At 42.2% G+C, this 27,113-nt stretch overlaps 4 protein-coding genes across 35 annotated transcripts in view; 1 reads left to right on the top strand and 3 right to left on the bottom strand.

Moving 5' to 3' along the window:
* LOC111938641 (cyclin-dependent kinase 11B) overlaps nt 1–10,716 on the bottom strand; it is an 18,323-nt gene extending 7,607 nt beyond the window's left edge. For 2 of the 20 annotated variants that reach the window (XM_086860059.1, XM_086860064.1), the window contains exons 1-8: nt 6,026–6,182; nt 4,997–5,127; nt 4,260–4,375; nt 3,833–3,957; nt 3,145–3,283; nt 2,521–2,651; nt 1,282–1,404; nt 77–172 (exon numbers count right to left, since the gene is read on the bottom strand). In XM_086860059.1, coding sequence (XP_086716185.1) covers nt 77–172; nt 1,282–1,404; nt 2,521–2,651; nt 3,145–3,283; nt 3,833–3,957; nt 4,260–4,375; nt 4,997–5,107 — 841 coding nt within the window. In that variant the 5' untranslated portion in view covers nt 5,108–5,127; nt 6,026–6,182. Of the gene's footprint in view, nt 1–76; nt 176–1,281; nt 1,405–2,520; nt 2,652–3,144; nt 3,284–3,832; nt 3,958–4,259; nt 4,376–4,996; nt 5,313–5,707; nt 5,996–6,025; nt 6,239–10,642 lie in introns of those variants that run through there. The other 18 variants (XM_086860069.1, XM_086860071.1, XM_023940489.2 and 15 more) reach the window with 14 other exon arrangements.
* Nucleotides 8,075–18,611, bottom strand: SLC35E2B (solute carrier family 35 member E2B). 4 transcript variants are annotated; one of them, XM_023940478.2, is made up of 9 exons: nt 18,408–18,611; nt 14,840–15,352; nt 13,903–14,038; nt 12,871–12,998; nt 12,457–12,577; nt 12,083–12,136; nt 11,360–11,432; nt 10,643–10,788; nt 8,075–9,961 (listed from the first exon to the last, which is right to left on the bottom strand). In XM_023940478.2, the coding sequence occupies exons 2-9, from the start codon at nt 15,162–15,164 to the stop codon at nt 9,718–9,720; spliced, it is 1,227 nt and encodes a 408-aa protein (XP_023796246.1). In that variant the 5' UTR covers nt 15,165–15,352; nt 18,408–18,611; the 3' UTR covers nt 8,075–9,717. The 4 variants fall into 4 exon arrangements, with proteins under 4 accessions (XP_023796246.1, XP_086716218.1, XP_086716219.1 ...); XM_086860092.1 differs by lacking the exon at nt 18,408–18,611 and adding an exon at nt 17,935–18,204; XM_086860093.1 differs by lacking the exon at nt 18,408–18,611 and adding an exon at nt 17,486–17,612.
* LOC111938639 (uncharacterized) lies at nt 18,098–27,113 on the top strand. 6 transcript variants are annotated; one of them, XR_015278641.1, is made up of 10 exons: nt 18,113–18,206; nt 18,376–18,457; nt 19,365–19,518; nt 20,897–21,042; nt 22,651–22,827; nt 23,525–23,638; nt 24,914–25,000; nt 25,637–25,758; nt 25,853–26,000; nt 26,400–27,113. XR_015278641.1 is itself a non-coding variant. In XM_023940482.2 (9 exons), exons 1-9 carry the CDS (start codon nt 18,196–18,198, stop codon nt 26,429–26,431), a joined length of 951 nt encoding a protein of 316 aa, XP_023796250.1. In that variant the 5' UTR covers nt 18,098–18,195; the 3' UTR covers nt 26,432–27,113. The 6 variants fall into 6 exon arrangements, 4 of the variants coding, with proteins under 4 accessions (XP_023796250.1, XP_023796249.1, XP_086716277.1 ...); XM_023940482.2 differs by lacking the exon at nt 25,637–25,758 and having other exon boundaries at nt 18,098–18,206; XR_015278642.1 differs by lacking the exon at nt 23,525–23,638 and having other exon boundaries at nt 18,125–18,206.
* NADK (NAD kinase) overlaps nt 19,477–27,113 on the bottom strand; it is a 28,004-nt gene continuing 20,367 nt past the window's right edge. Inside the window, exons 12-16 of one of the 5 annotated variants that reach the window (XR_015278638.1) lie at nt 25,062–25,191; nt 22,460–24,607; nt 21,915–22,024; nt 21,679–21,817; nt 19,477–21,122 (exon numbers count right to left, since the gene is read on the bottom strand). Coding sequence is in view for 2 of the 5 variants with exons in the window: in XM_086860079.1 (XP_086716205.1) it covers nt 25,122–25,191 (70 nt within the window). In the remaining 3 variants the exon portion in view is untranslated. Of the gene's footprint in view, nt 21,123–21,678; nt 21,818–21,844; nt 24,608–25,061; nt 25,192–27,113 lie in introns of those variants that run through there. The other 4 variants (XR_015278639.1, XR_015278637.1, XM_086860079.1 and 1 more) reach the window with 4 other exon arrangements.

Here is a 27,113-nt window from a genome sequence, read left to right as displayed (position 1 = left end):
CTAACAGTGTTTGCTCAGCAGAGAAATTAATTACATCTGTACAATTAATTACAGCTCCTAAATTGCATGTAATCACCTGAGGAAGACTCTGCCGAGCTGGTTTTTCTCTCACTGTCACTGATGTCTTGCAAGTCTGACAGAGGATCCCTCTCTTCTTGTTTCTCTTCTTTTACTGCTGAAACCATAAAAATTAAAAACACAGTGCTAAATGAGTATCATTTCCAAGCTTCTGAATTCCCAGATAACTGCTTCACTTTCTGCTGGCATTAAATCAGTGCTGAACATTCAGTATTGGAAATTCAGAGCACTAAAAAAAAAATAATCATTTCACACTGCTCAGTGACAAACAGCTTTTCTGAATCGCAGTGGGGCAGGATCAAGAGCCAAAAATATGGAATATTGACTTGATTTTTAAACATGATGTCTTCCTAAGGTTTTCTAAGATGAATTAAAACAGGAAAAAAAGAGAAAATAGCACCATGGTGACAAGAATCACCAGGACAGGGTCCTTACACACTAGTTATTGTCAGTGCTCACTGCTCCAGTGCAGTGATCACCATTAAAAACCCCTGGTGGTTGATTAGGCAGGAGTTTCCCAGGACTTGCTGCCTGCCTCCACTTGGAATTCCAGCCATTTCCATCCTCCTCTGAGTGGCTACACTTCTTTTCACAGTTGGACACGTTAGCAAGGCAGACACAGAGCTTTTCTCCTTCAAACAAAGGCATTTTTATGTCACTTGTGCAAGTTCTCTACCCCCAGAACCTTAAGGTGGGACCATTTTCTGGCTTGGAAAATAAAATTCATCATCTAAGCAGAACTCTGTCTTAAGAATTTAATTTCTTCTACAAGATGGCAGAATCAGTGATGTGTTCATTGATCCCTGTGAGGCCACTTTTTAAGGTAGTTTAATTCCTAACCCGAAATCCAACTGGAGCTGGAATAACCAATCCCTTTTTAACCTGCAAGGGAATTCAACTGCAGGGTTTTAAAAATTCAGTCAGCTGCTTCTTTCACCACTGAACGGGGTAACTAATTTTGAAACTTCTCCAATTGCTACTCCTACCCCTAAATCCATTCCATTTGTCACTTGTGCAACTCCTGCAAAACCAGCACTGCTTTATAAAAGAGATACTTGTGAAGATTCCAGAGTTACACCGCTGGGGCTGAGCTGGACAATACTTAACTGAGCACCTAGGATGTTCGTTTGAGACTAAAAATTAAACGCTACCCCAGCCCAGTTCCTGCTGCCCCCCAAGACAGTGTAGAGTGGCAGATGCTACCTGGTTTCCTGCTCTCTCCTTGCTCAAGCTTGTCTCTCTGCTGGCGCAAAGGGCTGCGACTCCAGGGTCTCATTTTTACTTTGTCTCCATATTCTTCCCTTACTGTTCTATGGTGTGCAGAAACTAGGGAAACAAAACCACAAGAAATTGTTACATCTGCCTAATTAGAGTTGTCCTGTCTGCCACAGCCACCTGATTTGAATGCTTTTCTTTTTCCTTTTTACAGGGTAACAGGGAAGAGTGGGACAGGAATCTACTTTAATCTGGGAGAATGAAGGGCTTTGACTTATCTTAAATGAAATATGGATTTGTACTGCTTAGAGAAAGCTGCTGCCACACTTAGAAGCAAGCTGCCCTGTATGTTACACATTATACACCCTGATTCTAAAGCATTAATGCCAGAGAAAGAAGTGAAAAATATGTAAAAGAATAAAACCAGCCGAGGTTTAGAAGGAGCTGACAGAACATTCAGAACAATAAAGCAAATTAAATGAACAGTTACACAGATTGAGCACTATCAGCACAAAGGCAAGCACAAAAAGGAGCTATTCGGTATGAGCCGAGCAAGAAAGAGAAAGCAAAATATATGGTTTGTTCTGCTATTCTTGAATAATCTTTTTCACCAGATCACAGGAATGGGCTCCAATTTTTACCTCTGAAAGCTGGGACAGAGATCCTTGAACCAAAACTGATCTCAGCTGAGATTAAAAATACCCAATATGCTGTGAGAAGAGTTCAAGTGGAGAACTTAAACTGTTCAGGCACCAGATCTTCCCACTGGACTCCCACCACAGCATTTTCCATGCCTTGAGTACTTACATGACCTCTCCCTCTTTGTAATTTATTCCCCCAAATCTTTCAAACACTGAATTTTGAGGTTTCAACCTCTATCAAACTGAGTTAGACTCAGCCAAAGAGTTCAGAACAACTGGAGTTGTGCTGGCTGCACACAGTGGCACCAAAATCTTGTTTTTATAGGAGATCTCCCCGACAGGGAGAGGCAAAGACTCATTGACTGATCAACCTGCCAGGATATTTAAGGCACATAACATCACCACATTATCTCCCCATGTAAAACTTACATTTCCTTTCCCCTCCCATGTCAAAGGCCTCCCCACTTAATTTTTTTTCAAAATTCTGGCACTGCTTTAAGTAAAAAAACCACTTTCTATCCCTCCATTCCACTACTGTGTCAGCAGTGATAGTAAATATGAAGAATATTTATGCAGAGGGAGTCACCTTCTCTCCTTGCTTCCCTCTCCTTCCTCCTCTCCTCAGCTCTCCTTTCTCGCTCCTTTTGCTCCCGTTGTTCCTTCTGCTGCTCCCGGATTTTTCTTTCCCTTTCTCTCTCAAGTTGCTCCAGACGATCTCTGGAAAATAATTTTTGTTTGTTACAAATTCAGGTCATGCAGCACCATACCACTAAACCCAGCTTCCTTATCAATACCCTCAGTTGTGCATCAGTCAAAAACAGGTGGAGTTTTTCAGCTCATCCCTTAAAAAACAGGTTTAGAAGACCCAGACCAGGAGTCCTCCACCCTATCAGGAATTAAGCAGAAATTAAGCCAGTTCAGTAAATTAATCCCCTGATACTGTGCAAATCTGGTCTGTACTTTTTTTTAGGTTGAAAAAACTTCTGAGACCATCCAATCTTTTTGTTACAGTGAACCACTGGCAGTGAATGTCCATGGGAACAAAGCACTTAAAAATAATTAATGAGAAGAACACATTCCATCAGACAACACATTCCCAGAAACACAGACAAGTTTTCACTGTGGATTTTTTTGGTTATTTCACGACAACAAATGCTCAGAGGAGGCAGCTGCTGATCTCCCTCCCCAGGGGAGGGAGGGATGGATGTACCTCTCCCTCCTGGAATGCTCCCTTGCCATCTCTCTCCGTTTCTGTCTCTCCCATTCACGCCGGGCTTTATCCTGCTCTTCTCTATGTCTCTTCCTACGCTCATGCTCCCGCTCCTTCTCCTTCACTCTGGCATGTTTCCCTTGAACAAACAGAATTCAATTTCTGAGTGTTACTGCTCAAAATATTCACCAAAAACAGAACTTAAAGAGGCTGAAACTGATGGGAACCTATTGCCATGACCTCTGTTGTTTTCTTAAAAAGGCAAATCCTGTTCTGAAAGGGAGCCGGAAAGTCTGAAGTCTGTAAGATCTTGCATCAATATTTGTATTAAAGTAAAAAATGACTGTTATTGACAGGAAGACAATAGGAATGTCTCTAGAATGGATATTTTTTTCTTTGGGAGGTACAAAGATCAGAGGTCTTTCACTCAGTGAAACGAGAGAGAATCTTATCAGGCTTCAAGGAGTAAAAGTGACCTCAGTGTCCCTGTCCCAGAGAGGTTTCTGTCTTCTCAACCATGTTCACACCTCTGGTATTCCCATAAGGGCACTAAACACACTAAACAGCCAAAGAAATAATAAAAGTTTAAATTCCTCTGTCTTATCCACCTGCTGTTTCCTGTAGTCTGAGTTATTTTTATTTACTCTACTCCCAGAAACCAGAAGCTTCCAAGAGTGGCAAGAAGCACCTTCTGCAGAATGACTCCGGTGCCTGCGTTTCTCTTTCCTCTTCTCATCTTTCCTGTGGTGGGTTTTTTCTTTCCGGGACATTTGCTGGGGTGGTTTGATAGCCAAGGAATCATCTTCTTCTCCCCTGAAAGGTAGGACAGGAATAAACTCAGGGAGCTGACAGGGGAAATCCACAGATTTCCTTGTTTTGAAAAGATGCCCATTTTATATTTAATTTCCACAATAACCCTAAAACAAAACTGGAACACAACTCTGTGAAATCTTCACCAGTGCTTCAAAAAGTTACCTGATGTATTCTATAAAAAGGATTTCCACTTTTGCTCACTAAAAAATTAGATTTTCCCTTCAGATATTTGAAACCCTCTTCTCAAGACGCTGAAAGGTTAATTCCATAAACTGTTTCTATTTTTATTTTCTCATTCTTACCTGTCTTCCATGGAGTCTTCCCTCCTGTAAGGTGAGTTCCTGATGGTGATTTCCATGCGGTGGTCTCTCAGCTCCCCCTCTTCAAGAGAATCCCTCTTTGAATCCCTGTCATCTGACTGAGGGAATCACAGGAGAGGGGAAAATTCCATTTACTTGTATGGCTCAAAATGAAAAAAATTAAATATTACTGAAGTCTTCTATTGCTGGCTCAAAAATTCAGTCTGGACTAGTCACCCCTGTAAAATCCACTGATTTATGACAGCAGCACTTTGACTACAATTATAGCTGAAGTGCATTAATTTGACATAATTAAATACTCAGGAGAATTGCCATATTGTGTGTTTTTTCCTGCAATAATTATTTTGTACACAGCTGCACAAAACCAAACAGCAACATAAAAGTGATTCCAAGTCGATGATTTTAACCCATTCTTCCATAAAATCGTTAAGAGTCGTTCCTTGAACTGCAAGTCCCAGTTAATTAATTTACATTTTCTGACCAATAACTATAACAAAGCATATTATATAGTGCAAGACCAATGAAATCTTCACAAAGCACTATACTTTTGTTAAACCCTAGAATTAGGGACCACACAGAAAATAATTCAGCTGACAGCACATGAGAAAATCAGAAGAATCTCCAGAAAATCAGGATACACGCACTGTACCCCCTTAAAAAGCACTTTTCTACTAATAAAGTAAATAATTAATTAAAATGAATCCCAAACGCCAGCTTACATTTTTCATACGTTTGATCTCCGCCTTCTCCTCTTGTTCCTTCCTTCGCTTCTTCTCTTGGAGAATCTCATCTAAGGTCTTCACTTTCCAAGAATCCTTTTCATCACCCATTTGAGTTAAAAAAACACCCTCTGTAAAAGACGTTGACAAACGCAACAAGTAAATCTGGTTTACACACATTTTTTTCAGTGCAAACAATGTTTTATTTTTGACTAAAGTCAAGCTGGAGTTGATTTATGGTGAACCGAAAATGTTTGTTTTAAGCCCAAAGGAAAGACTGCTAGGAACTCAGGGAGCTGCTGCAAAGCATATAAAACAGTTTGTGGCCAAGGTTTGGTGCCACACATTTGATAATGACCTGAGACCTCGGGGGAGTTAACAAAGCTTGGAAAAAAAGGACACAAGGAATGCAGAATTTATGGGATAACAGGCTGAACTCCTGAGATAAGGATAAAAACAACGAAGTCAAATCAGCAACCGTGCTAGAATCAGCTGTCACTAAGGAAAAGGTAATTCCAGCAAGACCACCGACCGAAGAAACGAGAGACTGAGCACAGTACTAATTAGCACGAGATAGCTAATAGACAGAAGGAGGAAAATTAATTCGCAAGAGAACTACGTCACTTATAGCCAATGAGCACAAATTCCTTGCTTTACTGAAATGTATAAACAGCAAAAATATGAGAACTGGGGTTTTGACTTGCGGAATACCCAGAGCACCCAACTCTGAGCTAACTCATCGCTGTCTCCCTCTCGTGTGTCACTCCCGGCTTGTCGCACACCGCGGAACGAAGACCATTTTGGCGGCCAACACCGCCCACGCCCCGCGCATCCCCGGCGGGGCCAAACAGCTCCGCGGCCCTCACGGAGCGCTGCCGGTCACGGGCCCGCCAGCGCGGCCGCACCGCCGGACTCCCTCAGCACTGGGCTTCCCCCACAACCCCGAGAACCCCACGGAGCCCCCGCAGTGTCCCCGCAGTGTCCCCGCAGTGTCCCCTCAGAGCCTCCACGCCCCCCCGCCCCGCTCACCGCCGCTGCCACCGGACACTGCGAGCAGCAGCGCGCGACTCACACGTCACTTCCGCCCGCCGCCGCGCGGCGCTTACGTCAGAGCCTACTCACGGCGCGGTAATTAACGCAAGTCGTTAATGAGTTGTTAATTGAGCTGTCCCTCAACCGAACCCCCTGCCAGCCAGAGGGGCATTAATGAACCTCCAGGCTGTGCGTGTTCAGCAATAAACCGAAATACAGCGAACAGGCGGTAGGGTGGGAATGGAGGCGTTGGTACCACAGGGCCGCCTTTTACTACACATAAAATTGTGGAGTTTGAATAAAGCGCGATTCCAACCAAAAGCCGCAGTTCCTAAATGGAAATGAGTGTGCAGGGAGGAGGTGACAGAGGCGACACAGTGACTTCTAATAAATGGAATTGATTCGTGCTAACTAAATTGTAACTATTTGGAAAGTTATTATTAGAAGCAATCCAAAGAATCAGTGTTACAAGGCAGATTTAACCCTTTACAGATGTTACATGTTAAAATAGTTTGGAAGATAAGTGATGTCCCAAGACAAAAACGGCCTTGAGATGGACAAAATTAGAATGACTTTAGGCATTGGGCCTAAAAATCAGTAAATATAAGACTGATTAGTAGACTTACATAACACAACGCTTATTATGCACATGCAAACCTTTAAGGTTATCCAAAGGACAACAAGGAAGAGGAGAAGCCTTTGCCGAAAGAACCACCCCCCCTAAAAGAAGACTGAAGACCCCCTAACAAGAAGTGAGGCATGCGATGTGAAGAAAAGTGACATAAAGTCAGAAAAATCGGAAATAGGAGGAAACTTACGGGAAATATTAATGAATATGTATAAGCATACAGTATATAAGTTTAGTTTGAAGTGCTTTGTTTGGTATGTGAGGCAGGGTGAGAAACCCTCTCCGTACCCTGGTCAGTTTTGTACGTGAGGCTGAGTGAGGAACCTCCTCCATACCCCGGTCGGTTTTGCTTATGCTTTAATCATACTTAATTACTGGCAGATTATATATATAAATTGTAATTTTTTGCTAAATAATATGCTCTTACTAAACTGTATTATTTTATACCAAATTACTATTCAATTTACTAAATTGTATTCATTTTTAATTAAACTGCCATTAACCCAAGGGATCTAGTTGTCAAAATTCCAATTTCATTTATAACAGACTGGGCATGGCACAGAACAGCAAAGATCCCTAATAACAATCCCTAAAATGCACTGATCCGTAATTATCCTCCACTGGAAATATGACAATATAATGTCATATAATAGGCCATATAATGGGAAATAATGATAATTTAGAAGCACAGGGAGTGCTGTAACATCTTACACCTCAGTGCATCAGGAATTCTCAGTTAAGGAAGATGTGCTCTATTGAAAAATGTAAAATAAATAATCTGCACAGCTCCAGCTCACAGAGCTCATCCTCATCACCAGTACTTGGGTGTGGCAGCAAGAAATGCAATGAAAGAAACTCTAAAATGTTCCCATGTTCCCCCAGATTTTCTGGGCAGCACTGCTTCTGTCACACCATAGAAAGAGCTGGGGTGTGACACCCTTGAAAATTCTTAACAAAGAGCAAAAATCTTGTTTACACAAGAGAAAAGAAGATTTACTGCTCTGACTGGAAAATAAAAAGGTTTTACAAGTGGAGAGCCAGGAGGTTGGTTTGTTTAATCTAAGGAAAGCAAAGGCCAAAGAGATGGCAAAGCAAAATACACAAGATCAACACTGGAACAAAGCCCAACAGAAGAGGAGGGTTGTGCTGCCACCCATGAGCTTCTCCAGGGGTTCAAATCCCATTCCCAAATCCTCCCAGGGCTCTGTTTAGGTCACAGAAAATCAAAAACCTGCTGGGCTTTAAAATGAAGCAGCTGATGGTGGGATTTATGTTAGAGCAGAGCTGGGATTTCTGTCACCTAAAGCAGAAATATGACACAAACCACACTTTTTTTTTTTTTTTTTTGTAGTTGTACTTTAAAAAAATCTCAGTGTATTTGGCAGAAAACAAACAAAAAAACCCACAGAGCAGCACGCCACGGTCCATAGCTTTTATAAAAGTGACAGGAATACAAAAGAAAACGAAATACCACAGATGTGTCACATACACAAGAATGAAAAAATTGGTATTTCCTTTCCACAGATCTTTGGGGAATCTGCCCCAGGCAGCCACTTAGGTGTGGAAATGTAATCACAAGTGTAAATGTAATTTTACAGGAATTCCACTGGTAACTTCCTGTTAGCCATTATTTTTAGCATAAATACCCACTATATATCCATGCTCCAACCTCCCAGAAGGGTGGCAATTATTAAAATCCACTCATTTTAACTTAAGTTTTGTTTCCAAAAATCCCATGTGAATGTTTTTGTAGCTACATGTGTGCTTTTTTTGCCGAAACAAATGACTGTTCTCCAGAATTTTGAAAAGGAAAGTTAACTTTTAACCTTTGATCTACCACAAAAACAAATGTCCTTTAAAAAAAAAGAAACTTACAAGCAGCAGAAATAAAGATTTGCCTCAGTTTATGGTTAATATTCCTCCCTTCCATCTGTCATGGATGCCTCTGAGATTTCTTTACATAATGAAAAATTAGATATTTTACATGCAGGTCAGACTCATAACCCTGAGTTTCTAAAAGGCAGCCTTTTGTTGCACTCTTAGAAATAATATAAAATACCCCATCAATTTCTTTCCTCATGAAAATGAAATTAAAACAACAAAATGGTTTCTTACAGAAATACAGACATTCTGCTTCTTTTCTCACCACAATTTTCAGGTGTTTTTTTATCTCTAAGCAACTACAAGTATTGAATTCAACACTCCATTTACAAAGGGTATGTGTGTGAACACTTGCATGTCAGTTTTGTCAGTAAACCATCGGAATGTGATATTCCCACGTTACATTTTAGGAGGAAAACCACTACAAATCCTGGATTTGTAGTCAGCAGTTGGGTGTTCACCACAGCTCATTGCCCATAGTTTGCTTCAACCAAACCTATAAAGTTGGTTTTTTGGGAGAGAAAGGAGGGAATTCATCATCCCTCTTAGAATGATGGAATATCCTGAGTTGGAGGGGACCCACAAGGATCATCCAGTCCAACTCCTGCCCTGCACAGACACCCCAAAATCCCATCTTGTACTGTCCAAATGCTCCCGGAGCTCTGGCAGGTTTTGGGGGCCCAAAAATTCCTTAGGGCTTGAGATCCTTGAGGCCACCCCAGAGCAGAGCAGAGCGGGAAGATCCCTGCTTTGGACCTCTTCCATCTCTACACCACACAGGAATGACAGAGGATGCAGGAAATACAGAGCAATAACTGGGAATTTCCATGAGGCACCAATTCCATCCCTCTGCCAGCAGAATTCAGTGTGGGGCCACATTTTCACATTATTTGGATGGGGAGGGAGACAGTAATTGCTTTCCCACAAGACACCAAAGTTCCTTCACTAACACAAGCTTGGTCATGATTTGCAGTCGAGGAAAAACAATAAAGTCCACGTTTACATTCCAGGTCCTCTCTTTGGGGCATAAGATTCCCAAGGCTTTCTTGGATTCTTCCCAGCTCCTTCCTGCTTCAAGTCCTGGGCAAGACTTGCCAGGAACTCAAAGGAACCAAAGGAAAAACCACATCCAGAAGGATTTCCTTGGAGCCTTGCTTGGTTGGCAGGATAATGAGCCACATTAATCATAGGGTTCCAAATCCTTGGGGATCAGAGGCTCGGTGTCCTCAGTGGGCCCTGGCAGGGGCTGTGGGGCTATGACCAGGCTGTGCAGGGTCTCCTGCTGGTGCTGCTTGGCCTTGTTGTAGAGCAGGACCCCCATGGTGACCAGGACAGTGCCCACAGCTGACAGGCTGGTGATCTTGTTCCCAAAGACAATGATGCTGAGCCAGATGGACAGGGCGTGTTTGACAGTGCTGGCAACGCTGCAGACAACGGCATGGACATCAGGCACAGTGGGGACAGCTAGGACATGAGGGACATGAGCAGCTCTGCCACATCCCACAGCCAGTCTTTAATGTCTGCCTTGCTCCTAAACACCACCTCAGATGCCACTTCAAACCCCCACCATCCTGGAATTTCACTTCTTCATCTCTTTCCAAAATACCTTTAATTTTCCTTTTTTTCTAGCCACCACTTCCAGCCCCAGCCATCCTATGATTTACCTCATTCATGTCTTTGCACAATACCTTTAGTTGTCCTTTTTTCAAATGCCACCTCAAATTCCACTTCCAGCCCCAACCATCCCGTGATTTTCCTCATTCACCTCTTTGCACACTACTTTTACTGCCTGGCTCTCAAGCAGAAATACTGTGCAGGTAAAAAAAGAATAGAAAATAATGTTCCTGCCAAAAAATGCGAAATAGTGTTCTTGACCAAAAAATTATAAAATGGTGTTTCTGACCAAAAAAAAATTTATAAAATACAGTTCCTAAAAGGAATATAAAACTGTGTTTCTGACAAAAGGGTATAAAATAGTGTTCCTGACCTAAAAAATAGAAAACAGTGTTTGTGACAAAAATGAAAAAATAGTATTCCTGACACAAAATATTCTACAATAGTGGTCCTGACCAAAAAATAGAAAATAATGCTCCTGATAATTTTACCTGAAAGTCACAGGAGAAATTTTCCCCATCAAGGCATAGGCTGTGACACTCTGCAGGTGGAAGAGGACTCCATCTATCAGGAGGAGAATGACAATATCCTGGTTGTAGCTGAAGCTCCTCCCGCTTTTCCCAATCACAGGGACATCCTAAATGAAAAAGAAAAAAAAAAGAAAAAAAAAAAAAGGAATAGAAGAAAAATCAAAGTGATTTTTCACCCAACTGTTAGAAGCAGATAGAATTTTACATTTAAATTTTAGCCCAACAAAACCTAAAACATACAAGACATTTAGATCTTGTAATTTTTTCTCAAAAACAATTTTCTTTCAGAGAGTTAATATTCCTGTATACCACATGAATATCAACAAAAAGCCAACAAGTGTTCCATATTTTGTTTGCAAATCTTTATCTGAAACCACAAATGCACGGAGATAAAATCATTATTTTAACTGAAAAATCCTGAGATAAACTCAGGCTTTTTGGATTAACTCACGTCTATATTAAATTATTTCTTTTACCATTTTCTCTTTTTTACTCCCCCAATCTCTTGCAAACATTGGATGAATTATATTTCAGGCTGATTTTAAAAAATTGGAAGGATAAAAGGTAAAATTTAAGATTAACCTTTCTTGCACATTCTGCTTACAATTAAAAAAAACCCCAAACCTAAATTCACTAAAAAACAAGCTTAAATCCATTAAAATAATGAATTCAAATTACCATGAAAAATATCCAAGCTGGAATAAGCATAATCACAGCAGCAGCACTTGTGTAGAACTGAAGCTCTGGGGCTCTACAAAGAAGAAAAAAAAAAATTATTTTAAACTTCCTTTTTAAAAGAAAAGGGAGATTTGCTGTCAGGGACTGAAGTAAAAGGCACAAAACACCAAAAGTAGTTTTTTATCTAATGGTAAAATACAAATATATTATTAAAGGTATTTTTTAACACAAGACTTTACTCTTGGTTTAAGTTTCAGAGTTAAAAAGTTGCTTTCTGCACCCAGTGTTAAGGATGGTTCCTGACTGCAGAGTAAGGACTGATTGCTGTGAAAATAGTATTCTTAGGGGGTTTATTTATATATTTATTATTTATATATATAAGTTTTTATATATAATTTATATATTTTTACTTATTATTTATTTTTATTTATATATATTTATTTATATGTATAAATATATTAAGTAAGTATTTTATAAACAATTATGTAAGACATACATAACTATAGAAAAATATTTATAGAAATAGTTATATTTTAAACTTTTTATTTCTGGGCGTTATAGCTGATTATGAAACTTGCAGTAGGGAGCTCAGGGGAGTTTTCTCGCCCTGATAAAATCATAGAGGTGATCAGATTTACACCTTCTGGTGCAACATAATGATAAATATTTAGTTTCTTTATGCAGCTTTAATATAATCAAGCCTGAAATGTTTTGAATACTTACGAAAATCTGTATTTATCTCCACTGAGTAGTTTTTTGGAAAAGACATTTTGCAAACTAGAGAAGGAAAATTAAAAAAAAAAAAAATTAAAACCACCATTTAGCTGTGTTTTAGCTAGGACAATTCAATCAATCAGTCAATCCTCAGGTGGATAAATGTTTTCTACAAGTACAGAAAGGAGTTTGGTCTAATGAAGTTTTATTATTTAAACTCAATAATGCTGTTAAATATGAAAGTGAGTAATTGGTTAAAAATACATTTTCAATACCAACATTTCAATGCACTGTACAGAATTAATTATGTTAAACAATTTTCTTCCGTCTCCTAATAAAATTAATTGCTTTTTTCCACCACCAGAGCTCTCCTGGTGCCTCACCAGTCCATGATGTTGGTGGACAGAGCTGCAGAGAAGCCCAGGATGTTGAAGCTGATTTCAGTGGCAGTGCACAGAGCCAGCCCTCCCATAACAGGGACCAGAGAGAGATTCACCAGCAATCCTGCAGAAGAAAAAGGCCAATCTCAGTTTCATTGCTGCATTTTTAATGTATCCCACTCTGAATTTTGAAAGAATTTGAAATTTTGAACAGCAAGAAAACAGGACCACACTGAACTTCAGTTATTTAAAGCACAATGATTCCTTGACAAAAAAATAACAATCCCCTCACACCAAACTCTTTTAATTCTACAAACTCAATGTGTTCAGACTGATTCTTCAGCTGCATTTATTATATTTCAGTGGTCATTCTTTGACCTTGAATAGAGAGTAATTAAATCTCATTTCAAGAGTCACCAGTGTATTCCCCCAAAATCATCCGGGACATGATGACAGTGAAAATAGGAGCAGAGCTTTTCACAGTTTCTGCAAATGAAACTGCCACATTCTTCAGGCTGACCAGGCCCAGGACCACTGTTGCAAATCTGCAGCAAAAGAAAATCACAATAAATTAATAAAAAAAAAAGGAATTAGTGCATCAGAAGAAATTAAAATAATGCTTCATGAGCTACTCTTAAACATGCAGCATAAAAATAATTGCACTGTGATTCCTCCTGCAACTCCAAGGCCAGATCTATTTCTTTCAGTTCTGGCTTAAACATTATTTAAAGCAAATAAAGGCACCCTTGGGCAATTGTGGAATGTCTTTGGCTGCAGAGTGGATTTCCAGAAAACAAATTTACTTTTTAGCACACTCCAAGGTTCAAGTGATCATTTTTTAAGCCAAAGTTTTCAACAGGCCCAGTTAGAAAAGTGAAAATCTTCTGAGAAACAGTAATTCACTGAGGAAAATTTATCTGCAGTTATCTTTAGTATAAATTAGATATGCTACACAATTACCACAGTTTAAACTCTGAAATTAATTGAATTTATCTCTTATTTGATTTTCTTTATCAGTTTTGCAGGGTAGAGGAAACAAAACCAGGCATTTTTTCTCCCTCCTCGACCACAAACTGATACTATCCTAGTGCGCAGCAAATATTTACTTTTCAAAAGATAAATTTTAATAGCCTGGAACACTTTTGAAGCAAAAGGCTGGTAAATATTAATGCACTAAACAAACATCAGCCTCAAAAGAGAGCAGGAAGAGAGTAAATGGAAAGAGAAGTGAACTCTGAAAAAATGAAAATGTAATGGGAAGGCAAAAAACTTGACATCTGGGAAAAGGAACAACAGCAAATAAAAATAAGATTATCCTGGGATATTTCTTGTGGGGGGAAAAGGTGAATACTCAAAACATCTTATCAAAGCAGAGAGACATAAAAACAGATTTGGTTTGGAAAACCACAAATATTAGCAAAGTTACTGTGGGATATCTTTCCCATTTACCTCATTAATCCCACAAAGAGCATGATCATGATGAAATTGGGGGGATAGGAGATGCGGGTTTTGTGCTGGTACAGACAGCATGGAACAAACATCTTGATGCAGCCAATGAAGGTGGTGGAAAGCATTTGAACAGCACCTAAAGGAGGATCAAAGAACAGAAATAAAGTCAGATCAGAAGCTGGAACACGACAAATCAATTTTCATGAGAAAATTTCTGACACAAGCATCTATGCAGTATTTTTGGCAGTTAAGAAATGACTGTGTTTATTTTATATATTCTCACAAAAGCCCTTTGCTTCTACATCTAAGCAAAGTAGCACAATAAAGCAAATGTTTAAAAACCTGGTTCACAGATAAACTGCCCTTTGTTTGCCCCTTAAGAAGAAAAAAAAGAACTAAAATGGCCACTGGATAACAAAGATCACCAAAGGCAACTCTTTGCACTGCACAGCTCTGGAGAACATCAACAACTGACTCAAAATATGACTTTTTGTTAAACCCTCCAACACAGAAAACAAAAAAAATTACTTTTTTTTTTCCCCCTTAAAGCTCCTCTACAAGCAAAATTTAATCTTTCAGCAAGTGGAGGAAAGGACAGTGTCAGAAACCACTTTAAAGGCCAAAATCTCAAGTTCCCAGCCTCAAGATCCCTCCCCACATCTCCCAAACTAAGCATTTTTCACTTCAATTGAACCATTCTCTCCCTCAGCTTTATATGGGATGATCTGGGGTTATCAATCATAGAATCATATCTGGACTTAGAAGAGACCCACAGGGATCATCCAGCCCAACTCTTATCCCTGCACAGACACCCCAACAACCCCACTCTGGGCCTGGCAGCATTATCCAAATGCTTCGGGAGTTCTGGCAGCCTCTGGTGCTCCTGTTCCAGTAAAATAAATAAATCTCTCCCTGGAATTCAGCAAAAGCAGGGTACCGAGCATGCTGGGCTCTCCCTCCAGCAAGGACAGAATGTATTTGTTAAGGAACAGAGTGCAAAAGCTGAAGAAAAACCACAAAGTGAGGTAGATGAGAGCATGAGAATTCCAGATGCCCAGGTCGGATTCGATGACCGTGGTCTCTGTGATTGTGATTTTCAGGACATTCTCCTCTGGCAAACTGTCACTGCGAGCAATCACAAATTTCTCACTCCTGTTAGCAAAGAGTGAGCCCAGCTGCAACAGGGATTTTCCCTTTGGCTTCTCCTCCAGCTGGGGAGGACTTAGGGTTGCCGAAGTCAGGACACTTGTCGCGGCCGACATGGTGAGGTGAGGAAATGAATATCTGTACTTCACACAAAGCAACACTGACACAGCACTTGTTGAAACAAAAATGTCATGTGGTTAATGCTTCATCTCCCAGGGGCCTGGAAAATTGGTCCTCCAAAGAACGTATTGCAGGAATATAAACTCCACATGCTTCTTCATGTGGGCTGCTCCATGTTTGCTGCCTAAAAGGGAAAAAAAGGGAAAGAAGAAACATGTGTGACGTTTTACATCTCTAATGCAGCAAAGATAGCACATTTCACCTGAACTTTATGAAAGATAAAGACACTTCTGCAATCCTTCAGACTGGATTTTGAACTCCTGATGTCTTCATGCCAAGATTAAGCAACAAGAACTTATCTTAGGGAGGTTTTTTATTCTAAAATAACACCCACCCACCCTCCAGACTTTGTGCTTTTATGCCCTTTTTCCTCCGGAGCACCTCAACACAGCCTTTCAAATTATAACTAACTCCTCTTCCAGACTTTGCAGTGTTTTTGACCTCAGTCTGTCTTTAAACACTCCCCAGAAAAATCTTTCCAACCCAGCAAATCCAAGCAGGAACCTCAGCCCTTAGTACTAATTAACCTGTTATCAACCTGAGTCAGAGAGATCGATAATCAAAAGCTGTAACTCCCAGTAATCACAGAGCAACCCTGGTAAATGTATCCAGGTAAAAAAGGTAGGGAAACACATCCAAGAGCTTTCCAGAGTGGTCATCTGTTTAATTACATGGGCATAATGCAATCTTCCTCATTTTGCTATACCATGACAGTCAGTATTAGCACTTGCAATTCTTAAAGCCTTTCTAACAGACTTGGCAACAAAAGGCATTAAATGATTTGCAAACAAAGCTCTTTTCTTTTACAAATTACACAAAATGTGGCAAAAGTTACAGTAGCAGAGACAACAACAAAACCACCCTGTGGTCTTTACTCCTCTCATAATCAATGGCAAGAGAAATCCAAGAACTGTGACAAGAGCTACTGCACCTGCCCTGACTTTGTGAGCAGTTCACTCTATTTTCTTTTTTTTTAAGATTTTATTTTTAATGCTTTTTAAATGCCCATTGTGATATCTCAAATAAATCAGAAAGAGGCATTGAGGAGTTAAAGATCTCATGTCAGTATCCTACACAGCAGCTACTTCACAGTGAAATTTTCCATTCCTCACGTTCTCTAGTTACCACAGCCATGCACTGAAGATTTCCATCCACGTGCCCTTATTTCTTCATATTTTTTCAGGAATTCATGACAACAGCACATTGAAATATGGGACCCTCTGACACAATCACATTAAACCATGAACTTGCGGTAACCCAGTTTAATACAAGACTTTGAAAAAAAGATACACATCCTCTACAAAGAGAATTTGTTAGGAAAAATGGATTCTTTACTCCTCCTTTTCCAGGTCATTAAAAAAATACCCCTCTACATTCAAAATAGTTAATTATCACAGCTTTAAAATATCTTTTCTGTTTATACAACTTAATTAAAACCAAAGCAAATTAAGCACAACCAAAGCCCCACCCTCTGAGATATCAGATTTGATATCACTGATTCCACACATGGCAGGAAGCAGAACAGCAAAGAAGAATAAAACTACTCCCCTAAATTACTGACCTGCTGGCTTAAATCAACTGGAAAGTCTAAATGGGCTGAAAGAGTTCTCCATCTGGAACTAATTCAGTCTTCCTCGCTCAAGGCCAACCAGCAGCTGATGTTTACCAACAGATGCAAACATGGCAGTGGTTGGCAGTTGTTTCTCTTGGATTACACACAAAGACTCAATCTTCCAGCTCAAAAGAACCAGCAGCTGAGTGCCTCTTAGATTCCTTGTACCTTCTCCAACCCTTAACTACACTCCCAGTAACAATATATTAGGGTGAAAAAAATATCCACAAAGACCTTTAGAAAGTCGACTTTCCACAAATAGAAACAAAAGTTCAAATATACTGTAAGGGTTTGATAAGCTAAGGTTGATCTGACAGTGAAAAAACAAAGGGTTGTGTCCATGACCCTTCATCCGTTATGCAAAAGGTCACTCAAACATTGCTCCCAACGCAGCAAATGCACAAAATTCAGCACCCTGAGGAAGCGTCACTCATTAACACTGCTTCGCTAATGGCAACGAGAGCATCTAAGATGTTACAAACACCGTAAATACAACAGCAGAAGACGCAGAATGGCTGAAACAACTTAGCACTTCGTGGCACTCCAGCTGTGCTTCTGCTTCACCCACTGCCAGAGCCTTCCCTCCGCATTCCCAACCGGCTCCCCACAGCTGCGGTGCCCGCAGCTCCCGGAGCATCCCCGCACCTGAGCGGGGTTCGGAGCCCTCCCCGGGAGCACCGCGACCCTTCCGACCCAGCTTGCGGGCCCAGGGGCTTTTCAGCATCGGCTTTCCCCTGCCCGGGCCCGGCCCGGGATTGTCCTCTGCGGCGGCGCTCGCTGCTCCCAACCCTCCCTTCTTCCTTCCCTCCCTCCACCTGCATTCGCTGCTGCCGCACGGCTCCGGTACCACCAGGCTGCGGTAGCACCGGGCTCCGGTACCACCGGGCAGCGGCTGCCCATCCCCTGCCGTGGCCGGAGCCGAAGTGGCGGGTCCGGCCGCGCACCACCCCGCCGGGCCCCGGGAGCTGGCCGGACCGGAGCACACCGGAGCCGAACGCCGGGCTCGCCCCTTTGTCACCGCGGCGGCGGGGAGGCCATTTTACCAAAACCACGAGGAAACCACGCAAAGCAGAAAAGGGTTACAGGGCACGCACATCCAGGTAGAACCGCGCAGAGCGCTTCGCTGCGGGCCGCCCCTCCATCCAGCTGGATGAGATGCCCAGCGCCGAGGGGACTCCTAGAGCGGAGAGGCGGGAGCGCGACGGCCCCGCCGCCCGGGAGGATCGCAAGCGGCGCTCCCAGGCCGTGCCGGGGAAGTGACGCTAAGCGGGCCGGCCCCCGGAAGCGCCGCCGGGACCCCTCCGCAGCTATGTAGGACCCGCCGCCAGGACGGGACGCGACGTGCGGCCGCCGCCATGGACGGCAGGTACGGCCGGGCCAGGACACACCACACCACGGGCGGCACGGGGGCGCCTCCCTGCGCTTTCCCCGCACCTCGCCTGGAGGCGCCTGTGCTGGGAGTGGGGGTTCGTGGGCGGTTCTCCTGCGCTGTGGGGGTGGTACGTACCCCCTGACGGCCCCGCTCTCTCCCACAGCGGCGCCGCGGCTCCGGCGGGGCCCAACCTACCCAATCTCACCCCGCGGCACCGGCAGCTCATCCCCACGCCCTGCGGCCCCGTGAGTACATCTCTGCTGCTGCGGTAGCTTGCCGGTGTCTTCCGCTTTTCTCTACCGGGGGGGTGGATGTAAAAACACGTCTCGAATCCGCCTCCGAAGTCAGGTGGATCAGGGAGTCAGGTGTCCGCGCGCCGAGGCTTATCACAGCTCTGCTGACAGAATCGTGGAGTGTCCTGAGCTGGAGGGGACCCTCAGGGTCATTGATCCAGCTCCTGGCCCTGCACAGACACCCGAAAATCCTACCCTGGGCATCCCTGACAGCTCCTGGAGCTCTTGGGGCTGTGCCCATTCCCTGGGGAGCCTGGGCAGTGCCCAGCACCCTCTAGGAAAAGAACCTTTCCCAAAATCCAACCTACAGCTCCAGCTGTTCCTAGGGTCCTGACCCAGAGCAGAGATCGGAGCTGTCCCTCAGGAGGAGCTGCAGACCCTGAGGTCCCCCTCAGTCTCCTCCAGCTGAACAAAGCAAGTGTTAAATTCCTGTGAGGATGTTGCTCCACCTGAAGTATTTTAATATAAGAAAATAGGACTTAGCCTTACTACAGCCTTACATGCTGGCCCTGTCTTTACAGTTTTCTCGAATTAAAAGAGTGGGAAAATGTTATTTTCATGCTCTGACGTGTATATGTGGGCATTGGCAATCTCCATGTTATGGATTATAATACCATGGCCTTGTGAGGCACAAGGGCTGTGGGTATAAACTGGGACAATCTAGGCTGAGATTAATTATGAAATAAAGTTAGACTTCTCCCTTCCTCAGCAGTTTGGGAGATTCATTCCAGTTGTGGAGTTTCTCTTCCCAAAGGAAACCCTGCACTGCCTCATTTACCCCACTCGCCCCAATGTGATTTTTAGGAACAGCAACGAATTTATTCTGCAGGATGTGTTAAAGAATTTTCTCCCTTTACAGATAAAACCATGTTCAGAGCTCTCATTCCCTGTGAAGATCTACTTCTGTGTCACTATTTTGTCCCTACTGAGTGTCATAGGGCTGACCATAGAGACACTGGTGCGCCAGACTGAGGAGGATTTCACCATTTCCTTTATTCAGTTGGTTGGAGTTGGTAAGAAATCCAGTTTGGATAGAGTAAATAATGAAAACAGTGATGATAATAATAATAATAACAATGATGTGATTAAGGAGCAAGTGAAGTCTATTATAGAAGAGATACTGGATTTTCAGCTATGCCAGAAAAACTCACCACTTCCTATTTTAGTGTCTGAGCCATAATATGCTGGGAATTCAGGTGTCCACACTCCAAGCTTCCCTCCTTGGGTATTTCCAATCAGAGCTTCAGCAGGAATGTCTTGGGTCCATTTGTATTAAACAGAAGTTAACATGAAAATAATAAACATGAGGATTTCAGGAAATTTCATGTACATATGCCATCTCTGCAAAAAGCCTGATGACCAAAAAAGAGCTTATTTTCAAATTGTACAGATCTCTGTGGATTTAGCAGCTGAATTTGCAAAAAAAAGGAAATACCATCTTAAGCCTTTCAGGTCTTCCTGAGGTCATGTCCAGAAAATCACATGATTTGCTTTGTAATTGGCCAATAATTTTTTTCATTTTCTCAGTCCCTGTTAAGGGCAGTAAAACAGGAAGTTCATTTACTGAAGGTTTGTTAAGAGAGTCTGAAGTTATTATTTAATTTGAAAATTTGTACAATGCTTTTCCCCATGTCCCAACAAATTTGGATGAGTTGATGTGTAGAATTAAGGAAGCAGTGCTTTGCAAAGAGAGATTTGTTGTTATTTTGACTGTGGTAAGAATTTGCAGCAGCATCCTGTGAAAGAACAAAGCCTTTGCTTTATTTTTTTACCAAAAAAGCATAAAATTCACAGTGACAGCTGACTGGGGGCTTGATGTATTTTATAAAAATAAAACTCAAACCAGTTCTCACCCAGTTATTTTTTGGATTATAGTTTGCAGGGTGGGGTGTTTCAAAATTTCCACACTTAAATAAACTGAATCCAGTCCACGCTCAGTTCCACACACAAACCCTGTGCAGTGGCCAGACCACACAGGCAGCACTGTGGAGGATGTGTGTGAGTAATAAACTGCTTTTTAGTCACCTGAATTACTCTGGGAAGATGATTTGATTTCAGTTCTTTAACAAAAATGGTGCTGTTTTATTAAATCAAATAAACAGCTGGACATAATGTTCAGTGTGGTATTCATAGAATGACCCAGCCCAGCTGCTAGTTTGGATAATACTCTTCCATTTTCACAGTGTTACTTCACAAGTAATTAGTGCAACTAATTATTTAATTTATTGTATGCTAAACACAGTGGGGAATGTTTTAATTAGACGATTCAAGCTCCTTGGTAAGAACAAAGACCAAGGAGCCTCAGGGACACTTTGATCCTTCCACTTTGGCTCCAAAATAGGGAATTTTTCCCCTGTTTGAGCTGGCACTGACATTCCCTCTCCTCCTCAGTGTTCTGTGTGTATTATGTGAGCAGGGGCATCCTGCAGGAGAACCGCCAGGAGCTCGTTGTGTTTGTGCTCTCCATCCTGCTTGTGATGCTCCGCTCCATCATCAACTTCACTGTGCTCCCTGCTGAGCAGAAGCCAAAACTCCTGGTCAGTCTCCTGCTTTTAACCAGCTTTTCCTTCCCCTCACAGCTTGGGTTTGAAAATCTGTCGTCAGGAAGGCAAGATGTCTGTGGTAACAGACATTTATATAAAAATAAATTATTATATATATTAATACATATTACTATATAATAGTATTGTGTTATATATAAAATATGCTATTATATATACTATATATATAGTATATATATGCTATTATATATAATATATAATATATTATATATATTATATATATACTGTTATATATATTATTATTTTTATTTCTTATATATTCATTATTTAGTTCTTATTTATTTTTTACATTTATTATATTTAATATATTTTATATATAGTATATAATTATATGTATAGTATATATTATATAATATTTAATTGTATATAATAATTATATGCATGGTATAATCATATATATTATATATTATGTATATAAATTGTTATATATTAATGTATTATTGTTACTGATAACAGAGTCAGGCTGAATTGTCCCTATTGAACAACAAAATGTGCACACCCACAACTGCAAATCTCTGAGCTGTTCTCTGAGTTTCCTTATGGCAGCACCCAAAAATAACAGAAATACCAAAGAATTACACAAAATTACTGTAAAATGTACCCTTCACCTACCCTGCTTCAGATTTCTCTCTGTGAAATGTCTGGCCTGAAGTAACATAAATCTAACCTAGGCTAGAACTGGAATCCCCAGTCTGTGGGCACAGCCATTAGCCAGTGCTCATAAATGTGTTTTTATGAGATTTATGGGAACCTGCAAGGAAACAAAAAGATGCAATAATGCCACTCCATGTTATCTTGTTTGCATTTTATAGCAGTAAAAAATTAAAGGATTGTATTCTAGGCCTTACTGAGGTCTGTAGTTAAATTTCCACTTGTTGTGCTTCCAGGAAATGCTTTCTTTTTATCACATACTTCTCAACAAGGTGCTTCCGTGCTGTGAAGTCATCCAAAAATTATTCTTCAGCAGGAGAGGTGGCAGCCAAGCAAGGGAGAGGGAGAAAAAGCAGCTTTGCCAATTCAGTTTATTTATCAATTAGACATTCAGTTAAACAACTTTATCTATAGCAAACTGGGTTGGTAGGGTCAATAAAGAACAGACATCAAAAAATGCAGGTTACTTTTAAGATGCACAGCCAAGTCATCAGTTTAAATATTAAACAAGAACTTCAAAGTAAAGCCTGGTATAAATGTGGAAAGTACTATTAGGGGTTTTTTTACTACTCTAGCGGTAACTTGGATTAAAGTAACTCTGCTTCCTGAGCCACAATAATTTCTAGTTATAAATATTTTCATATCAGTGTAATCCTGAAGGATGTTTTGCCACTTGAGCCATCCTTAAAGCAGGAGAAACGGAGTGTTAATTCCAGCAAAGTGGGCACAAACAGACACAAACCTGTGTTTCTTGTAATTCTGCAAGTCCAGCACTGAGAGTAGTCCCCTGTCCCCAGTGGGAAAGGTTGATTTGTTCCAACAGGAAGCTCAGAACTGGTCTCTGTGAAGATTTTCTTACTCCTGTCTGTATTTCCAGCTGGATTCCAGTGCCAGCCTGTTGTGGCCAATCCCATCCTGTTTCTCTTCCCTCAGGCCCGTTTTGTGCTGATCCTGCTGGTGGGCTCCTTTGATGTGATCTGTGCCCTCATCCTCATCCAGAGCCAGTCCATGATGGCATTCCGAGTAGGGGGTGCCCTGGAGAGCCTCCAGTCCCAGTACTTCATGCTCAACCTCTGCTTTTCCATGCTCACTTTTGATCTGCAGGCACAGGTACAGAGCTCTGGCCCCCAGATTCCCTTTTTCCCTTTTATTGATAAGATCTTGGACTGGCTGAGTTGAATTATTCCATTCCAAGAGCAATCCTCTCTTACCTTTGTTATATTAACTTAATAATGGTTGTAGCTCCATGTGTTTGCCGTAGATTAGTTAAAGTCCATAAAAATGAATCAAAATATATTTTATCACTGTCCTGCACAAAAGGAGATCAGAAGCTTCTTTTTGGGAAGTTTATCCCTAAAAACAATTGCATCCAGGAGCTCCAACCCACCCATGGCTTCCTGAGCAAGATTATTCCTGCTCATCTCAGCCTCCAGTCTCCTGATTTTCAGATGCCTCCTGCATTGAGGAAATGTTTCTGGGGTGGGAGAGGGGAACTTGACCAGCAGGGCAGTAAGACAGAAAATTAAGTTACAGATAGGGGATACAGATAGGGGAAGTGAACCCAAGATCTGTTACTTCTGTAAGCACCTCTCATCCTTATTTATTGCTGCATTACTTTGCTTTATCTGCTCTCCCTGTTCTTTCTGGTTGCTGTTATTCAGGGAAGTATTTCTGTCCTTGTTTGAGGAATAATTTCAGCTTTTAGACCTGTGCCTAACTTGCTGTTGCATGGAGTTTGTGGCAGATATTTTTTGGTGGGGCTGCAGGGTCTCCAAGAATGATTTCATCAAATGTTTGCCTCCCTCAGCTGTGCCTGTGCATCCTCTTGATCAGCCTGCATGAGATCACCCTGCTGCACAACATCATCTCAGCCACGGGCATCGTCTGGGCCTGCCTGAAGGTCACCATGGGCATCATTGCAGTGAGTGTGCAGCTGCAGAGAACATCAGGGTCACACAGCCCCTGGCACTGCCCATCCTCACCCTGAGGGATTCCCACAGGGTGGGAAAGGAGCCAGGATGGAGAAAAGCAGAGCACAATATTGAAGCGAGGTTTTGTCTAAATCTGGGTCTAAATTGAGCACACAGAGTGAAACAAAGTCACATTATCATTGTACCATTCTGAGGGACATTGTTTTAGTCTCAGTCCTTGATCACTTTAATGAAATCTGGAGGATCACACTGACTTCAGCAGTTCTGCCTCTCTGCCAAGGCTGAGTGACACCGGGAGCAGTCCCCCAAATTATTACAGTGTTACAGACAAAGTGAGTGAGGCCTTAAATCATTAGGAAACCACACCAAAAAGATGAGGGATCCTTTATTGGGGCATCTCTTTCACAGCTCAGAAACAGTTTCCAGGTTAACCCAAAGATTTGTGAACTTGAAACGTCATTTTTCATGTCAGACTGAACGTCCTCTGAAATCTTGAGCCTCTGTTTCAAGAATGATTGCAGAATCAGGGCCAAAGAACATCAGATAAGTGAGTTTTTTATTACCAGGAAGGAGTTTAGGGGTTTTTGGGGGTGGATATTGTTTTAGGCTCCTGGGGTGTTTGCTTTAGTCATCCACACAAATTCCTGACAGCTGAAATTCAGCTCCCTATGTGTTTTGCTGAAATTGTGCTTTTAAAACACATCACTTTTGGGTTTGGGGGGAATCTGGTACTGATCAGATGCATAAAATCCAATCCTAACATTGGCACAGTTACTGCTGTCACCCCCAGTGACTCAGCTGCTTTTCCTTCCTTTGCTCAGACTTGCCCTTCCAGCACAGGGCTGCTGCAGTCCCTTTTCTTCTTTCTCAAGTCCCATTGTGAATTGTGAAATTAAATTCTCCTGACACTTCAATCCTCTTGCTTCTCCCACACTTCGCTCCTCAGTGACTGTACTTCTCTGTAGTAAAAAGAAAGGTGGAGAAAAAGTCACAGGGAGCTTTCAGTCTCTTACCTATGAAAACATTCAGCTTCTAGAGAAAATCTGAGTGTGCCCAGAGAGAAAGGTCATCATCACTCCTGGCCCAGCTCTTGGGAAAACAAGCTGAATTTCCTGCTAAAAAACACTGGTGGAAAAGGGAAGTGGAGAGCAAAGCTAGAATTGAGAACTCAGCTAAACCAATAGTGGAAATGTTATGAAAAACATGCAGCTTTCATAGAGTATATAGCAACGACTTAAAAAGCTGTATCTCATCTTATTTTTCAGATTTTAAAAGAGCTGAAACCTTTGGTGTGGGTATTTCTGATTCAGAATGTGCCTGAGGTGGTTAATCTCATCTACCTGCTCTACACGGTAAGGGGAGCAAGGCTGGGGGTCTCACCCTCCTCCTGAGGCCCCAAAGGTGCTGCCTCACCCCTTCCCTGCAGCTCCTGCTGGATTTAAAGAGAGCAGAGCACATCTTGCCTCTCCAGGGTCAACTTTTCAGGACAGGAACCAAGTCAAGTTGCTCTTGAACTGAACGGAGGGAGAGGCTCTGGAAGTCCCTGCAAAGAATGATGAGGGAAAGATGAAACAAAATCTTCAAGATAAACAACTCCTCAAAAATGCCTCCCCTGCTTCACAACCCTCAAGTGGTGACAGAGCATTTGACCAGGGCTCAGCTGTTGTATTTTAAAGAATTTCTTAGGCAGCATCCACAGCTGTGGATCCTGTTGTAGCCAAAACAAGGCAGTGCAAACCCAAAAAACTCCAGTTTGGGGCAGTTGTTTGGCTCTGTAACACTGCTAAAACGTTTATCAGTGGGAACCTCCCACAAGATGTGTGAACAGAGGTGAGGAGAGAAGAGGGCAAGGGGAAGCCAGGCTGTTCATCCTGGGCAGGGCTGGAATGCTGAGAGTGGCCAGTGCTTCTTATCCTTCACACCCAGGGGCTGCAGCCACCCACAACCTCAGGGATCCATTTATCAAATGGAGCTTCCCATTATTCCAGGCCTGCTTGAGCTGCTCAGAGCACAGCGGGACTCCACACTGTCCATACATCATAAAAATCAGAAAACTGAGATGGTTTCAAAGTGACCGGTTGGGTTTTTCTTTTTCCCCAGTTACCACCTGGTAAGAAATTCAGTGCCCAGCTGCATGTTGTAGCTTATGCTTTGAGGCTTTGTTGCAGGAGGTGGTGATGGTTTCATGTCTCCCTTTCCTGCAGGTGATAAGGGAGTGGGGCAAAGGCAATTCTTACACCTTGGAAGCTGCTTTCATCACTGGCTCCTGCATTTCTGTCACCATAAAATCTGTTCTGTTCTGGGCTCTGGTTCATGTCTACCGCAGCTTTGGGCAGGGACTGAGGGAGAGAAGTAAGTACCCCAAAAATTCACTGGGGAAGGTGGAGCCTGTTCGGTCACAGGAAAATAGCCAGGAAAATCCTTAGAGATAATCACAGGAGAAGGCAGATCCCCAATCAAGCAGTTCTGCAGCCTCAGAATTACCAGGTTGACAAAGCTTAGAAGTTGGGTGGAACAGGTGTGGCTTTTCCCTGAAGAAAGGTACTGCCAACCTGAGAAAGAAATGCTGCTGTCCAAAAAAATCACACCTGTGTGAGCAGATCTCGGTCTACCTGCAATATTTCAGGCTGTATAATGCAGGGACAGTAAAGGGATGTGGGAGCACTGCCGTGACGCAATCTAAAGCTCCTGTTCCCTGAGGGTCACAGAGCCCCTGCAGTGCTGCTGACTGAGCTCCCTCTCTTCCCACAGTGTTTTCTTCCTATGGAAGGATTGAGTCCTGAGCCCTCCCCATGCTCCCCCTGCAGCTCTCAGAGTGAAGCCACCCTAGGAACTCCTGACCAAGGACCTGCAGCCAGGGTGGCAATAAAGGATCACTTTCCCAGAATGGAGAAGGTTCAGGAAGATGTCACACGTTCCTTGGAGCAGTGCAGGTGGTACAGAGCTTAGAAAGTAAAATATGCTGATCTTGCTGACAGGACCAAGCAGCTTTCACTCCTTTTCCTGTTTTGCTGCTTTGTAAGCACAGGGGTTCACACCTGCACGAGTGGGAAATGGTGCTCCTTTCAATGCTTTTTGCCTGGATAGACACAAACATCATGAAGGAAATTTGCACACCCTTCCTCTGTACCCAAATCTATAAGGGGATTGTGATGCCATCAGTTCCCAGCTTGGATCTACTGCTGAGCAGGTCCAGCCCTAATGGTTTGGTGACAGTGGTGTCCCCTGTTTAGGGCTCCTTTTCCTCCTCTGGCTTTAGAACATTTCACTTTTGTTTGTTTTTTAACCCCAGCTACACATAAAAACTACTCCCTGTAACCTCACCCCTCCCTCAGTGTAACCAAGGTGCCATTTCATACCAGGGGACTGTTCCAATTATGCCTTTAATATTGTAATTTAAAAGTTTGGTATTTTATTGACTGAAACCTTTAACTGGCTATTTTTTAATAAAGTACAAGCACAGTT

This window comes from Cyanistes caeruleus, chromosome 22, assembly GCF_971803275.1.
Source record: "Cyanistes caeruleus chromosome 22, bCyaCae1.hap1.1, whole genome shotgun sequence".
Classification (NCBI taxonomy): Eukaryota; Metazoa; Chordata; class Aves; order Passeriformes; family Paridae; genus Cyanistes; species Cyanistes caeruleus.
Note: the sequence above shows the minus strand (reverse complement) of the source record. Positions and strands in the feature narration are given on the sequence as shown.

Coding starts and splice junctions, on each gene's coding strand:
- LOC111938639 (XM_023940481.2), top strand. Junction 18,458..19,364: donor TCCCCACGCCCTGCGGCCCC/GTGAGTACATCT, acceptor CTCCCTTTACAG/ATAAAACCATGTTCAGAGCT. Junction 22,828..23,524: donor CTTTTGATCTGCAGGCACAG/GTACAGAGCTCT, acceptor TGCCTCCCTCAG/CTGTGCCTGTGCATCCTCTT.
- SLC35E2B (XM_023940478.2), bottom strand. CDS start 15,164: ATGTCGGCCGCGACAAGTGTCCTGACTTCGGCAACCCTAAGTCCTCCC. Junction 14,039..14,839: donor GGGAGAGCCCAGCATGCTCG/GTACCCTGCTTT, acceptor ATCCTCCTTTAG/GTGCTGTTCAAATGCTTTCC. Junction 9,962..10,642: donor ATTTCTCCTGTGACTTTCAG/GTAAAATTATCA, acceptor CGTTGTCTGCAG/CGTTGCCAGCACTGTCAAAC.